At 38.9% G+C, this 15,513-nt stretch overlaps 1 protein-coding gene and 1 long non-coding RNA gene across 3 annotated transcripts in view; one reads left to right on the top strand and one right to left on the bottom strand.

Annotated features, from left to right (window-relative positions):
- Window positions 1–15,513, top strand: part of LOC128085468 (uncharacterized) — a 73,275-nt gene that overhangs the window by 50,278 nt on the left and 7,484 nt on the right. The window lies entirely within an intron of this gene.
- The window catches only part of NRP1 (neuropilin 1), a 109,477-nt gene continuing 95,133 nt past the window's right edge, over window positions 1,170–15,513 (bottom strand). For both annotated transcript variants that reach the window (XM_052692899.1, XM_052692900.1), the window contains exons 14-18: window positions 11,549–11,686; window positions 8,371–8,642; window positions 7,824–7,917; window positions 6,020–6,076; window positions 1,170–4,826 (exon numbers count right to left, since the gene is read on the bottom strand). In XM_052692899.1, the coding sequence (XP_052548859.1) occupies window positions 4,540–4,826; window positions 6,020–6,076; window positions 7,824–7,917; window positions 8,371–8,642; window positions 11,549–11,686 (848 nt within the window). In that variant the 3' untranslated portion in view covers window positions 1,170–4,539. The remainder of the gene's footprint in view (window positions 4,827–6,019; window positions 6,077–7,823; window positions 7,918–8,370; window positions 8,643–11,548; window positions 11,687–15,513) is intronic.

Here is a 15,513-nt window from a genome sequence, read left to right as displayed (position 1 = left end):
CATCTGCTGTGTAACTACTTTCTGTCCTGTTGAAAGGGAAGGAGAAGAGAGTGGGTTCAGGACTCAGCTGCACGGCTGCTGGTTTAGGACTGGTATGTTTAATTGGTAAAATTAGAAGTGTTTACTTGTTTCTACCCACCTAAGGTTCTTTTTGCAGTCAGTGACTTCAGGGTCTACTGGAGCCTCAGTTAGGTGCTCCTGGCTTTATTTTTCTTCAGCTGACCCATCTGTTTTTCCAGCCTGCTCATCATTTTCTTTCAGGTTTACAAGTTATGTTATGAAATGTAAGCTTCAGTTCTGCACAGGTGGGTTTGAATACCAGAACTCGCTGTGCTATTTCTGTTTTTCCTTTATGAATCCTGTTCAGTGTGGAAAACAGAAGGTTTAGTGCTAGGTAAGTATTAGCTTCTAGACTAAGCCATCTCCCCTAAGAAAGTGAATTTTTAACTTGAAATACTTATCTCAGCCTCTTGATGGATTCACTTTTAGATTCATTTTTTCACTAATTAATTTAAGTGCCATTTATATTCCCTCAAGACGCCCTGTGGCTGAGTATCAGAGAAACAAACAGGAAGTGATGAAGTATATTCTTATGGAATTTGGATTTAGTGATTATATGGACAATAACTCTCACAGCTATGCTTTCAGCAACCTCCACTGTGACCACGAAGCATGGCTTTGCCCAGAAACTTTGCTGTAGCTCCATCTATTTTAAACAGGCATCCAAAATGCTGCTCTCCCAAGGAAGATTTTGTGCTTTCTTTTTAAATGCCACAATCATCAAAAACACAGTAGTAAGTACACTGTTTTTCCCAGGAACAGCAAAGAAGATAAAGTAAACCATGTGTCTATGAGCACTCAACCTAGCGACGCAGTGGCAGTATATGCATTGTTTCTGTGTGCACATAAAGGAAGGATTTGACAAACTTTAATTTGCAGAGTGGTCAGCATTAAAACCACGTTGTTAAAACCATCCTAGACAATGAGCTCTCAGGTTAACTTCAGGAAGCTCCTAGAGCCAGCAAGATATATCCTAACTTTTATTCTAACTAATTGCCTTGAAACATATTTAACTATGATTAAAATGTGGTTGTTGCAAGATCCTAAAGAAAAAAAGACATTTAATGAAACAAATGCATTTGGTATAATAAAATACATCAGGTAGGGGATATTTTATGAAAATGTTTAATTCAACTGTTTCTTTGGAATGTAGTAGTCATAGTTTGGAAATTTAAGTTACAGTTCAGTTCTATGTGATTCTTTTTATGCTACTCAGTGTCTGAGAATACAAATGTCATTTAAAGTTAAGGCTTTGCTGTTAATTTTGAAACAACAATTTACAAGTGTCATATTGTCATAGAAAATAAAAATTTCTGTAAAAAAAATTTGCACAAAGTTTTATGATGGTACAAAACATGAAGCAATAATATACCAGTAAAATGAAATCATTTTACTACAGAAGATTTTTATAGTTTTTCAATAAAGAAAAAAATATGTTATTTTACACTTTAAAAATTATGAAACAATCTAAAACAATATAAACTGAACATTTTGTAACACTGCCTTTACAAATTAATAACTTTATAAACATATATTTTTTTAAATATATTTATCAGTGCAAGATACTTTTCAATGTAAAGTTGCAGTATCATTTTTCCTTTTTTGAAGGGCAACTTTCATTCCATTACCTTCAGAGAAATCAAATCTTCAGTGCTAGATCCTCATTATCATAGTAAAGTCTGAAGACTACAAAGGAGATAACATTCTTTTTTATGTTTACCATCCTCAGTACATTAAAAGAGCAAAGGAAAAAACACCACACAAACAACCGTCAGCTTTACTGTTCAAACGGACTGAGACCAAGAGCTGGTCCAGAATCTACTGAAATCTGTGGGAATATTTCAGAAAGTTTTGGGCCTGGGCTCCCCGGTGGGATTTTCTCCTCAAGGCAATACATAAACGTAACTCTCGGTCATAGTGGATGTGTTTTGAGACAAGGAGAGCAGATTCTAACACAACACAACCGAATAACATGGCGGCGTCCTGAAAATAAAATCCTGAAAAATCCTTCTTTTCTTTGGGTTAATTAACTAGCTGCTGCAATACAATGATGGTCAGCTTACACTGGTGGATGTAAATGAAAATTCTGCCTCTGTTCAAGTGAGCTTGCCTCTTGGGCCGCTTCATGGTCTAAATTTTGGGCTTAACTTTGAAGTCATGGGTGTTCTGCCTCACCTTCTGGAGGGGCTGAGGCCTAGAGCCTGGGGAGGTAACCCTTCCACTTTAGGCAAAGATGTGATGACCTGTAGTGTGTGTTTCAGTATTTGCTACAGCCGCTGCTTTCAGGAGTCCTTTGAAGTAGCAACCATCTACTGCTTTTTTTACCGAGTCTTCCTCTAAAATATTTTCAGCTACGTAACTCATATTTTTTACCTTCAGCCTCCCTCTTTTTCAATTTCTAAGTTGGTAGATTTTCTGTTTTGTGATTAGTTTCTGTTTTGTGATTATTGTTGGTTACATGATATGCTTTAAAACGTTTAACTGATAAACAAGAGTGGATTTTGTTGCAGTTCAGGGCTGAATTATTCCTTTCATAGTCCTAATCCTGGGCAGGATATTTCACTGCTTACCTAAAAAACCAATTTCAGAAAAGACTGACTCCAGAAATCACAGTCTCTTGCCTGGCTCCACAGAAGGAACCCAGTGAGGAAGAACAGGAGTTCAGCTCTTTCCAGAACAGTCGTTTCCCCAGGTCTGCATGGGTTGAAGCCCCCCAGCTCTGACTGTGCTGCATCTTGATCATTGCAGAGAGCTCCTCTGAGCACAGCATCATTTTATTTCTTTTTACCTTCTCAGACCAGCTGCATGAACTGCTGGATATTATTTTTTCAATAATACTTGTCCTGAAATATTAAAAATCGCCACATAATTGTAGCGTATGTTGTCCTGACAGCTTACATTAGCTTTGCTCACCAAATCTATTGCTATCTGCACTTCTAGTCAAACAGAAACCTCGTGGTAGGAAATGCCAGTGGGATATAACAGAACAGCAAGGACATCTCCCGCGTACACTACAGGATTTTATTCTGCCCTCAGAACTCATGTGCAGGCCCAGTTAGCACTGATTAGCATGAAAATGAAGGTTTACTGAGAGAACTCTGATTCAGGTAGGGACAGGAGGAGGAAAGTTTCTTATTTTATAGGCAATATTTTCAGCTTGGAATTCATTTCCCTAGTGTAATTAACAGGCAAGTCGTTTAGGATAAAATACGTTTCATGACTTCAGGAAAAAAGATACTGTCACTTTATGCCGCTAAGAAGAAATCCAAAGTTCGACTTTGGAGGGTAAAGTTAAGAATTTTCCCTTATTTTTTAACACAAACCCTAATAAAATCTTTTGCCATTACCAGCAAGTTAAAGCTGCAGTTTTCTTTCCTTGGCAATGGCAAATGTTTATGCAATCTACTCAGAGAGAGAAAGAGAGAGAACAAGAAGAGAAAGGTAGAGAGATTTTACATTTGAAAATACATTCTATATGAAAGAACAATAAAAGGGGATATTGCAGCTTTATACAAAAGGGTCAAGAGACATGAAGTTGAAATACAGAAAGCAGAACAATCAAGCCAGATGGTCAAATCTGATTAGCCCTTGCCTTGCCGAGGCTGCTCTCTTACACTAAAATATACTTTTCTTTTATTCAGTGAGCCATCAGAATATGATTAAAGACAAGGGCATAATTGGAGAGAAGCAGAGCTGCAGTCAATGTTAACACAATGAGAAGCAGTACAAACAAAAAGGCACTTGAGAGGACATACACTAGCCAGTGCCAAGGACTTTTCTGTTTAGATTTTAGGCAGTATACTCGGTTACCAGTTGTGTCTGATGATGGCACATACTCTTTTATGGAGTCACAAGCACAAAATTTAGTACAACACTGAAAAACATCAATAAAATTTGACTGTATTGCTTTGTAAACAGAGCTGACACACTATATTGGTACTGATGCAGCAGTACTTTCAAAAACATCCTAACCCTTCTTTGCCTATGCACAACACGAGCAATTATACACAAATACAGGTGCAGGAGTCCACTAAATTGCTGTTACGTCAATAATTTCTGGGCACTGAGCTACAGACAGCATGTCCATCCGAAGGACCCCACTGAATACACTTTGTGACAGCATCTTGGATTTTGCACAGTAAAAAGAAAATTACCCATTAACAGAAAACAAAAGAGAGGGAGAGAAAGAAAGACAGAATGAACTAGAAGTCAATCATACTTGGTCTCAACACCAGCATTTGATTATTTCAAATAAAACCAACAGAAAAAGCAGACTGTACATGATTCAGATTGTTAACACAGATTGTTGTCCATGTTTATCGGTTACACACTTGCTGAAGCTCCTGAGAAAAGCTTGGCTCAGTGTCATCAATGCACTTTACAGCCTGTACAGTAAAAGATGATCAACAGTTCCCCAGCACGACCGAGCTATGTCCTTCCATCCCGATTCTCTGAAACTTCTCAAGTTGCTTTATACCTTCATGCTTCCGAGTAAGAATTCTGTGTGTTTAGTTTATCTTTCTTCAGTTTTACACCATCGACCAGCTCAAAATTGTAATTCTCCAGTGCAGACAAGTTCCTCTCTGACATCCCATTGTGCCAACAGGCACAGTAAAGAACAACTCCACAGATGGCTCCTAAAAGCACACCAAGTGCACTCATGGCTATGATGGTAATAAGGATTGGGTCTAGCGTCTTCAGGACATTGCCTGGTTTCCTGGAGATGTCATCGTACTCCTCATCTGTATGGTATGAAGGAGTGAACCCTGAAATAGAGTAAGAGTTGCAAAATGTTCAGAATTGATTCCAGTTAGATCTTTGTTTGATGAGCTGGAAATTTGAAGAAAGGATATCAAGCTTTTGGCATAAATTGCTATGAAGTTTGAAAACCTAGCTTCTTACAAGTAGTCACAAATAACTGAAAACTATAATGGGGCTTAAATAGTTGCTAGTTTCTTCATGCTGCTCTCCAGTAATTAAATCTGTTGCAAGAGTCTGATTCTGCCTTGACTTATGTGGGAGTCTCAAGAATGAATAACCAGACTTTTTGGTTATATTTTGCTTGTCTGCAGTATTTATCTCCAAAATGTTAAATATTACACAGCTCAGTGTGAATGTTTATAGTCTTAGACATCAATCAGGAATCATCAGCCAGTTTGATTCTGTCTCTACTTCACTGGCTTCAGGAATGAACCTAGACATGGGGATAGTGACAGAACTGACACAGGAGAGCACTCTGTCTCCTTATGTCAAATACTCACTGAATATCACAATGTTTTCCCTAAATTGTTGTAAGAAAAGCAAAGGAGTATTTCTGGATGAACTCCTCTTTCACTAAACCCAATGATCATCTTGTTGACTGTAACAAAAAAAAAATGAAGCTCTTTGAAAAACGCGAATGTATTTTATTACTAGGACAATATGACAATTATGATCCATTTAATGATCCATTTACAGCTATCATCATTGAAAATGATAACGCTTTGGTAGACTGGTTATAAAATGATATTTTCTGCAAGGTCTGAGAAATGATTAGCCTGAAGAGTTTTGAGCCTAATTACCTAGACACTGCATGAGACATAAAATACAGTGATAGCTTTTTCTTCATCTGTGGGTATGCCCTCTGGATAAAAAAATATTAGGGATCTATAGTGCGTGTGTGCATAAATATAAATATAAATATACAATGTAACAAATATATGTAAACAAACTTTGAATTTCTAAAATATTTATATATGACAGAAAATCCATAAGATTATAAGGCATAGAAGAATAAAACTATGAAATCCTTAGTATAAATGTAAGCCTTCTAATTATCTGCTCTAGAAAAACAACAACAGAAACTTAGTGCCATATGCAATTAAGAGAACCAATCCATAAATAAGGAAATAGAATATACAAATTCATGTGAAAATACACAGTGTAATTCATTTCCTTGTAACAATAGCATAATTTTTACCTGTTTGATTACTTTCTTGGTCTTCATCATCTATTTCATTCTCCTCATCAGTTGATTCTAATGAAGCAAAGAGAATTGACATTGATTATTAGGGTTACAAACACTGATTGACTATCATGCTGGCAATAATGGTATAGCAGATTTTTCTGTGTCAGAGCATCATTATGTCAGCTTGACAGAACTGTTCATTATGACGGGCTCTGAAAATTAATGGAGAAAAAAGAAAGATTTAAAAACTTCTTTCCACCCAATCTTGGCACAGTTTTAGAGTTATCAGCAGGGGTTTTCCATGCCTACAAAAGAGAAATCAGTATGATAAATTAGCATCTCATTCATTGTATTTACAATTTTGGAGCCCAATTCCACAACACTTCATCAGTGAAGGCACATTTAATCACAAGAACTGCAGCGAGACCATTTGTGTTTGGACTGCTGAATGAGCTTTAGCTCACACAAGCCAAAATTTCTGCTCACCATTCGGTTTGTATTATCTGAAAGGAGGAAATATATAAATGCCAATTAGAGTTTTACTGTTGTGGGTTGAATTTTTTTTCCTCCTTTCCTGGTGGACAGTTAACCTGATTATTATTATTATTATTACTATTTTGGTTGGGATGATATAAATAGAAACTCCATTTGTCTTTTTTTCTTGCTTGAGATTTCAGTTTGTATATCTGAAATGAGGAGGTAGGAAATAATTTACTTGCCTCTTTCATTTCAGTCAAATCAGTGCCATCACTGTGGTCCCAGCATCTTGCTTGGCACTGAAATCACTGCAGGAGGACCAAGCAGTGTGCTCTGACTTTCTTTCCTGGTAACATTTACTTGTTCTGCAGGATGAATCGAGGAGACGGACTGCACAATGAAGAGACTATGCAGCCTTATTCAGCTATGAAGTTACCATGTAGTTGAAGCCCGTCATATTATCCTCAAATGGCTGTTAGCCACAAAGGGTGAGAATAACCTCTATCTTTGTTCTCCAATGTGCTGCCAACTCAAGTGGTGTAAGTTTACATTTCTGATGCTGAAGGCTCTCTGCTCTATTTTCTCTCTTATATAAGTCATAGCTCAATCTCCATCATGAAGGACAGGATTTAGTTGCTTGTGTTTATCTGGAGTGCTGCTGCCAAATTACACGCAGTATGCAATACACATATGATTGGCTGAGAGTGGAGTAACTCCAGACTGGCCAGAAATAAAATGACTGAAATAGTGGCTCAAGAACAGCCTGGCTCAGAGGCAAAACAGACCATGATCCAGTACTACTCAGTGACACGCTTCTGGGAGCTGATGACCACGGTAAATGAGTAATAGGAAACTCTGTGCTGCAGGGCAGCAAAGGACAGAGCAGAGGCCATTGAACCACGTTTGTGTATCAAATGTAGGTTTGATGAAGTGTTTAAAAAAACCTAGGATAAATGATCTAAAAGGAGTGAAACATTTTGAGCATTACTTAAGGTAGGCAAACCTTAGGAAAAGCAGAAAAATATAAAGAGTACAGCAATAAAAAATACAAGGAGAGATGTGAGGATGTAAATGTGCAGTGACCCGTCAGGGGGATGCCAGTTCTGATCCGAAAGACTGTTTCACTGTAGAACTGAGGCCAGCCTACCAATTAGACTATGGACCAGATCAGGGTGTTTTCAGTGCTAAGCTTCCAATATAGCCAATAATTATGTATCCTTTTCACAAAGAAAAAAGAAACAACCAAAAACAAAAACCCACAGAATGAGCTATCTAAATAAATCCAAGTAAATAAATGTGCTGGATTAGATCTCTATACATCCATGCTATGCATACTTACTTTGGCAATCCTCTTGAGATATGTGATTGTCGATATTAATATCATCCACAGCAATTCCTCCATTTCCTTTTCCAATTTCTCCCTCTATAACCACCTGGAAAAATAATATAATTTTCCCATTGTTTTCATGTTAACACACAACTAAAGCATTCAGGAATTCTTAATTAGCTGTTAACACACATCTCCAGTTGTCACGATGCCACATTACACATACACTTTGACTGTGGCCTGTCAATCAGTGCTATGTGCCTCTACGAACTTATATGCACAAATGTGAATTCATACAATGTCAAAACTTCCTAGAAATATTTTACATCAGCAGCAAAACTATGGCAAGGATGCAGTTTTTTTGACAGCTTAGAAATGATTTCTAGTGCATTTATTTGGCCTTCTATAACAAATTGCTTGTATCACTGTCATCTGTGATAGCATGAAATATGCCACTATTATTACTCTCACAGCAATAGCACCTCATCTGTAGGTATAATACTGTTAACATAAATCCTGCAGTGACATTTTCTGCTAAAGCATGACCAGCAAGGCTCACCTGATAATGTTTCACAGACTTGTGCAGAAGAACGCGGCCCTCTTTCCAGCAGTTTGCCTGGTGCCCGCTCAGGGTCAGCAGCTCCTGGTCATATTCGTCCGGCTTCTGGTAGCGCAGCTTGATCTTCAGGGTGCCAACATGTGGGCCAGACATGTGGTACCAGAAAGTCATGCAGTGCGCAGAGTTCTGCGAGTAAATGACGGGGCTCAACAGCCGGGCAACTTTGCCTTTCTGGCTTTCGTCAGCTTGAGAGTAGATGAAGTTGCCATCTCCTGCTATGACAAAGGGACTGCATTAGGGATAGTGACCAGATGTCATTTTCTTTGTTCAACTAAGAAATCTCAGCTCTGCCAGTCCCAGTCACTTGGCATTCTGCCCCAAAGTCTCACAGCTGAGGGTGAAGTTTTGAGTATGCCCCAGAGGGAGTGTATTCCTGCTGCTCAACAAGATGCCCCGTGCCAAGCGTGTGCCATGAAGCACTCAGAATTTGTTTCCTTTTGCTCAGGAAGGGGCATGTTTGCAAGGGCACGTTTGGAGTGACAGTGAGTGCTTCGTCAGTCACTGCACAGCTTCTGAGGGCTGGTCCTCATGCAGTGGGCCTGGCTGAAGTCCCCTGTGCCTACTCTACACTGATTGTGTAAAGAGCTGCTTTTAGTGTCTATTTAGGCTGTTCTTGAGAAGGCAGGGATAGGATGGGAACACTAGTGGAGAATAAAATATCTTTGAGCAGCCATGGTCAGAGATGAGAAACTGAAATCTAAATGGGGTGCCTAAACTGAGCCAGAGTATTGTCATAAATGGTGCCAGAGTTAATCCCTTTGATTTTGGCAATAGCATACTGGGTTCTGTATTCTTATGAGCCACTTCCCATAAGATAATCATGGCAGAATGGGTTTATGTGTGGATTTTACATAAGAAATCTGAACACTAGATACCTTTGGTTTTGAAAATGCTTATTTGGGTAGGGAAGCATGTGGGAACATGATTAGTTTGCCAACAAAATACTAAGTGAGATACTGACTGAAGCAAAGTGCTGGTGATCTGCTGAAATAAGTATATGCTTATACCAGTGCTTTAGCTAAAGAAAAGTTAAAAAAAGAGGCAAAAGATGTTTTAGAAGGGTAAGGCTTTTTCAACAAGTGAAGAAGTACAGCATAGTAAAAGATTAACCAGAAACAAAACAAGTGGGTTAAATCTAGACGTTGGAAAGAGTGGGCCTACTAAGAGAAAAAGAGAAATATTTATTCTAACATGAAATGTGAGTATTTTACTTGGATTTTTCTGTGAGCAGTCTGAATTGTCCTGGCCAATACACATGGAAGTATCTGATCTCTCAAAGAATTTTGTAGGGGAAGTTGATGATAAATTACCAAAAATTTAGAATTTTTTTCCCCCTATTTTAGTGCGGTAGCACCTTGTCCAGCTTTTTCAGCAGGAGTATTTGTGCTGACAGGCTGACAGGCTTTTTCCAACTTTACTCCTTTGCAGAGGACAGCACAACACAAATGCAAATCTCTCTCATCAAAGAACGGTAATAGAGAACACCAAAGGCAGGAAAAAAAGGAAAATAATCATAGCATTAGGATGGCATCTCAGTTGGAAGACCTAACTCTGTCCAGATTTAATCATAACATGAAGAATTTGAAGTGGCGTACATAGTATCCTGCTGTCTTAAAGCAATTGCTGTTGAAGGTCACTTCTCTGGAGTTTCTTCAGTTTTACAGAAGTACAGCAGGGAGTTGCTCACTGCAGTTTTCCCAGTATACCTTGTATACTAGTTAACAGGCACACTGAAGCGCACTTTTGTGATGGCAGTGACATTCAGATCACTTGTGGTCTGTTCACACCCACTCCACCCCTATGGCAAATGTGGCAGATGAAGGTACTCTTGTAGTTCAAGAAAAATTTTGGAAAATATTGAAAATGAGTGTAGCAAGGAGCAAAATTAGCTGCCTGGAAGACTTACTGAAGCTAGAGCTAATGGAATGAATAAGTCTTGTGCAATAGCAAAACCTGGAGGAAACAACAAAATCTCATTTGAAGAATATCATTTCTTCATCTCTTGATTGAAGACAGGTTCAGTCTCTCTATAATCCTTGGTGGCAAAGTGCAGATAGCTCTCATTTCCAGAATATTACTGTAGTACTGGGTCAGGAACTCTGTCTTCATTGTCTTAATTAGAGCTTTACTTATGCATGCCTTTTAGATTTTGTCAGTCTCTGGCTAACATAGCTTTTAACCTCCTTTCAATGTCAGATCCTGCTGAGCCATTTTACTTTACATCAATTTTTCCACCATTACAGACTTCAGCTAACTGCATTTAGTTAATTTGATGCCATTTATTTGTAAAATGCCATTTATAGTCAAAGTATTATAAGTTTTTTTTTTTTCCCAGAAACTACTGTACTTGTCTTAAGATTCAATTGAAAGTGTCTCAGAATTTAAAAAGTCCAATTTTGTCTAATTTCCTTGTCATTCTCATTAAGCAAAGGGGTTGCAGAAGTGGGAAGGGGTATTCATTCCTAACACATTTGATTAATCTGCACGTATGCAAAGGAGAACACTGAAGTGAGAGGCCATGCAGGTCACACAATGCACTCCCTTCTCTGTTAGCCAGCGGCATATTTATTGCCTGATTATGCAGAGCCATGAGTTAGATACTACAAACCAAACTAATCAATTTCCCAGGGTAATAATTCTGGAAAAACTGTGTGAGCGAAGGGATGGCTGCAATCTCCAACTCCCATTGGAGAATAGGAGGGTATGGAAACAAGCCCTTGTGAGAAGTTTCACTCACAACACCTTTCCATGGTGGGCAGTTTCTATAACCACAAATAGGAACAGCGTGGGGTTTGCTCATGATCATATCACTTGGTAAGTGATATTTGCAGAATGTTTGATTATTTAGATTTTTTTTCAGCCTAGATGGCAGTTATTGAAAGGATAGTCAGGAGAAGCATATATCTTCAGTTACTGACAGTGAATGATCTTCATTCCCCCCAAAAAAAGGTAATTATGGACATTTGTGTCCACACATAATGGATCAGCTTGCCTAGACTTATCTTTCCCACAATACATATTTTAGGTATAACGAGACTTTTCTGGTTTTGGAAACCATGTTGGTGTTTAACAGAACAACTTCTCATGTAAAATGGCTAAATCATGAACTCAAGATTACCTGTGTGGTCTTGAATTGGCCCAGTTTTGCTGGTCAGAATTGCCCACTTCAAATCCACCTGGTTGTCATGTTCCCATTGGCACAAAGTCTTGTGGGATCCCCAGCCAAAGCCACAGTTGAAGTTGTATAATGGCATTTCTGCAGGAAAAGATAGAAAAGAGGGTGGAAATGATTATAAATTGCATTATTCAGATTTTGCATTTCAAAACCAAATGCATTCATTTAACCACTAAGGGAGCCATTCCCACCTGAAAGTCTGAGAAGACAGAAGCAAGAGTAGTCCTGCTAGGAAAAAGGAGGGCTATTTCTAGTAAACAGTGTGCCTGCTTTTTGTTGCTTTATGAACCTTATTTTGTGATTTTTTTTTTTTTTGTTAGATTAATGTCCCCACGTTACCTGGTAACTCTGTTGAAACATCTATGACTCCAAAAGAAAACTCTGGCTCACTTATCAGATACATTTGCTGGTTGTTAATGTGCATTTGTACTGTAACTGTACCATAACATTGTACAACAAACCACAATAAGATTTGGATAAAAAATAAGGAACACTAGTGAAATGTCCTGGGCAGGAAAGGATTTCTGGTGAAATGCAAAGCTCATGGCATCAGTCAGGAATAGCACTGCAGCATCTTCCAGACAAGCTGGCCCACAAGATGGCAGCATTGAAATGGACAAATTGAGACAGAAAAGGGACAAATGTGGCTGATTGCCAAATGAACTCAAAATAAGCTTCAAAACAAGCTCCATGTAAAACAAGGGAAATCTGGTATTATGGTCAGGATGAGATCATATCTTGTTTTCAGCTTCTCTTCAATTCTGCCCAAAGGTTTAATAGATTGTAGCTTATTTTACTCACTACAACTTGGAATTTGTATGCAAAGATTATACAAACATAGCATATTCTTCACATTTCTTATTTTAATAACCAGTTTGAAATCTTTTAGGCTTTTGGTTTCTACCACATTGGTATGAACTTTTACCTCACCCAGAGCAATGCCGGCTCCCAGTAGAGTAATACCCCTCCCACAGCAATGTGACCAAATCCCAAAGTCTTTTTCTCAGGCGTGACTCATGCTTTATTAAAGGAAAAAACTTAGATTTACTTTAATGAGATGCTTTGTGCAAGTATGAACTAAGAACAAAGGACTCTTTTCTCCCACCATTATCAGGTCTGGGAGAAGAATTCTGTTCTTCTACTGACTTTCCCATTACTAAAACAACAACAACAAAGAAGAAAAAAAAACACAACCAAACAAAAAACCAAACAAAATACCCAGAGAAAGAAAATGTAACTCCTAGGATAGATGTCTCTTGTTTATTGTGGGAAAATATAGAGAAATATGGGAAGTATGCTGGCACCTGCAACTGGGCAGACTTTTGAGGTGAGTCTCTTCCAGTCTGATGTGGCAAAGAGCTCCACATAAAAAAGGAGCCCAGGGAAGACTGGAAAGACTTTTGAACTCACATCTTAGATTTTAATAGGAAGTAAACTGGAATTAGTATTATAGAGCTATTTTACGAACAGAGAGAAAACCTGTAGGTGAGTAGGTCAAGACAGAACAGATATAAAAGCAGTTCATCTATCACTTTCCTCCTTGCCCGCTGTGTCCTTGTTCAGTGAATCCTTGCTCTGAGACATGTATTTCGCTCAAGCCAAATCCAGAGGCTTCCTGCATTTCAGCCACTGTGCCCTCTCTTCTCTGCCCCCCCCCCCATGTTGTTCTGTCAGGAGAGAGGTCTGAGTGCATTGCAGCTCCTGTCCCTCTCCTCCACCTCGGCTGTGCTGCAGCATCTTTGCAATCCCTGTTCCTTGTTCCTCTCCCCCGCCTTTCATCTGCCCCATCCCAACCCAACTCCCCGGCCTCCTGCTGGCCTCTGGAGGGGTCTACCCGACATTGTCACGGATGCGGCATCTTAACTGGGAGCAAATGAATTAAACAGATACTGTCTGTCACAGGAATTCAATGTGGAGAAAACATGTTTCCTGGCGGACCTCAGCCTTTTCTAGGAAAGAGGCAGATTGTGGTGAATAATGTCTCTTTGGGCTCAAAATGTTGAAGAAGCAGAACTCAGCCTGTGCACACATGGTACAAAAACGCAATCCATTATGTTTCTTGCTTCAGTATATGTTTTTTTTTTTTTTTCCTAGACAATGGGGCCATGATCAAAGAGATCTTCCCTGAAAGGGGACATCTGAAAATCAAGGGGAGTTTAAAAAAAAAATAGAGTGACATTGAAATGAATTAAAGGGTTTTAATTTTTTGAAAAATTTCCTTTCATTGTCAAGGAAGCCTGGAGAGCCTGGAGAGAGCTATACTGCATGGTTTTGTCATCAGAGTCATGAAACAGAAATATAAAAAAGGCCTTAGAGGACCTAAAACAAAATTAATCTTATTAATCCCTAAGGATTATATCATGTGAAGCTTGTGATAACCTGTGTGGTATTCAGACCACAAGAAAGCAGAACAATGGTGGATAGATCACATCCATCTGAAGATGTAAGACAGCATAAATGAGCACATGGTGCAAATAGGTTGAAAGGACTGGGATTGTTCTACTCTGAATAAAAGTAAATAGCAGAGGACACAGAAGAAGTACAGGCAAAGAATCTAGAGAAGGAGAATTACAATATTCTGTTTTCTCAGTTTCACAACCTGAGAACTGAGATATACAGTGTAGTTCGGTACTAATCAAAGGAAAAACCTCATGTGGTGTGAACAACGCTTTCTTCCCTTGAATACTGCTAAGGGTGCTTCGAATGCTTCAAAGAGAAATGGGCACTGAAATGGATGAGGAAAATATCCAGAATTTAGTTGTTAATTCTAACATGCAGGGAGTGACAAAAGCTGCCTTCTTCATGGTCTGAAGCAAGCTCTGAACACTGTGACTAGAATGAGAGCTTCAAAGCAGGGCTAAATTTCACAGCATCATGTAATAAAGTATTTCTTACACTTTCATTTTAAATATATAGTCCAGGAAACTGGCAAAATGCCTAAATTTGATATGCTTTGGCCATGCCTGTTCCTTGGCTTTGCGGCTTTGAAGCACTAAAATGAACTTATTTTCTATGTAGAAGTTAATGAGAACCCCTTGAAATCGAGCAGGATTTGGCCTGTAACACGTTCTTTGTCAGCTACGTCTTGCGAGGTCCCTACTGTTTTCTCAAAAGTGATTGCATTAATATGTTCCTTAGACATTCACAGCAATGGGACTGGAAATCAAAAGCAAGGCTTTTATTTCAGAGTGCTTTCATTTTATGGGCTCCTTAAACATGCCATCTCTTACTGTCTATTCTTATGACTCTCCCAGTGCTTCTCCCAGGGACCCATAAAAAAAAACAAAAAAAAACGGACCTGTTAACCAATTAATAACAGACACTTGTAACATCAGGATAGGTTCATTAGATGTATGGACAATGGGTCTAACCCAGCAAAAGACAGAATAGTTCAGTGATTCTAACAAACGTCCCAGGAGGCTGATAGAGTAGCTCACAGTACGCTATAGGCAATCTGTCCGTTTCTTTGTCCTTGAACTCTAGCTTGGTAGCTCTCGGGGAAAGAAGGAAAGAAGAGGGGAGGGAAGGATGAGCAGGATGTGGTGGGCTCCCTCTGCAGCGCTGTCCTATTCCCCTGCTAAGATAATTCCCTTGCCAGCAGGGGTTTGTGTACATTGAGAGGATGAAGAAAACCAGCCATTATGTAACTGCATAGCAGCAGTTCAGATGAGAATCTGAGACGGAGGTGTGACCAAATCCCATATGTCTTTTTGAAAATGTAGGGTACGTGATACTGAATTAAAGCAGATTTATCCTCTCAAAGAGTAACCAACAGCTGTACTTCTTGACCACATCTTGCTCACAGCTGGAATCATTACTGCACGTGAACAAGAAAGTCATTTGAAAATCTAGTTGAGTGAGTTTCTTGCAAGTCCATTAATCTTTTGTGGCCCAAAGACTTCGACATA

Source organism: Tympanuchus pallidicinctus, unplaced genomic scaffold (genome assembly GCF_026119805.1).
Source record: "Tympanuchus pallidicinctus isolate F22 unplaced genomic scaffold, pur_lepc_1.0 scaffold3, whole genome shotgun sequence".
Classification (NCBI taxonomy): domain Eukaryota; kingdom Metazoa; phylum Chordata; class Aves; order Galliformes; family Phasianidae; genus Tympanuchus; species Tympanuchus pallidicinctus.
The sequence above is the reverse complement of the archived record's forward strand: the minus strand, read 5'-3'. Positions and strand labels throughout refer to the sequence as shown.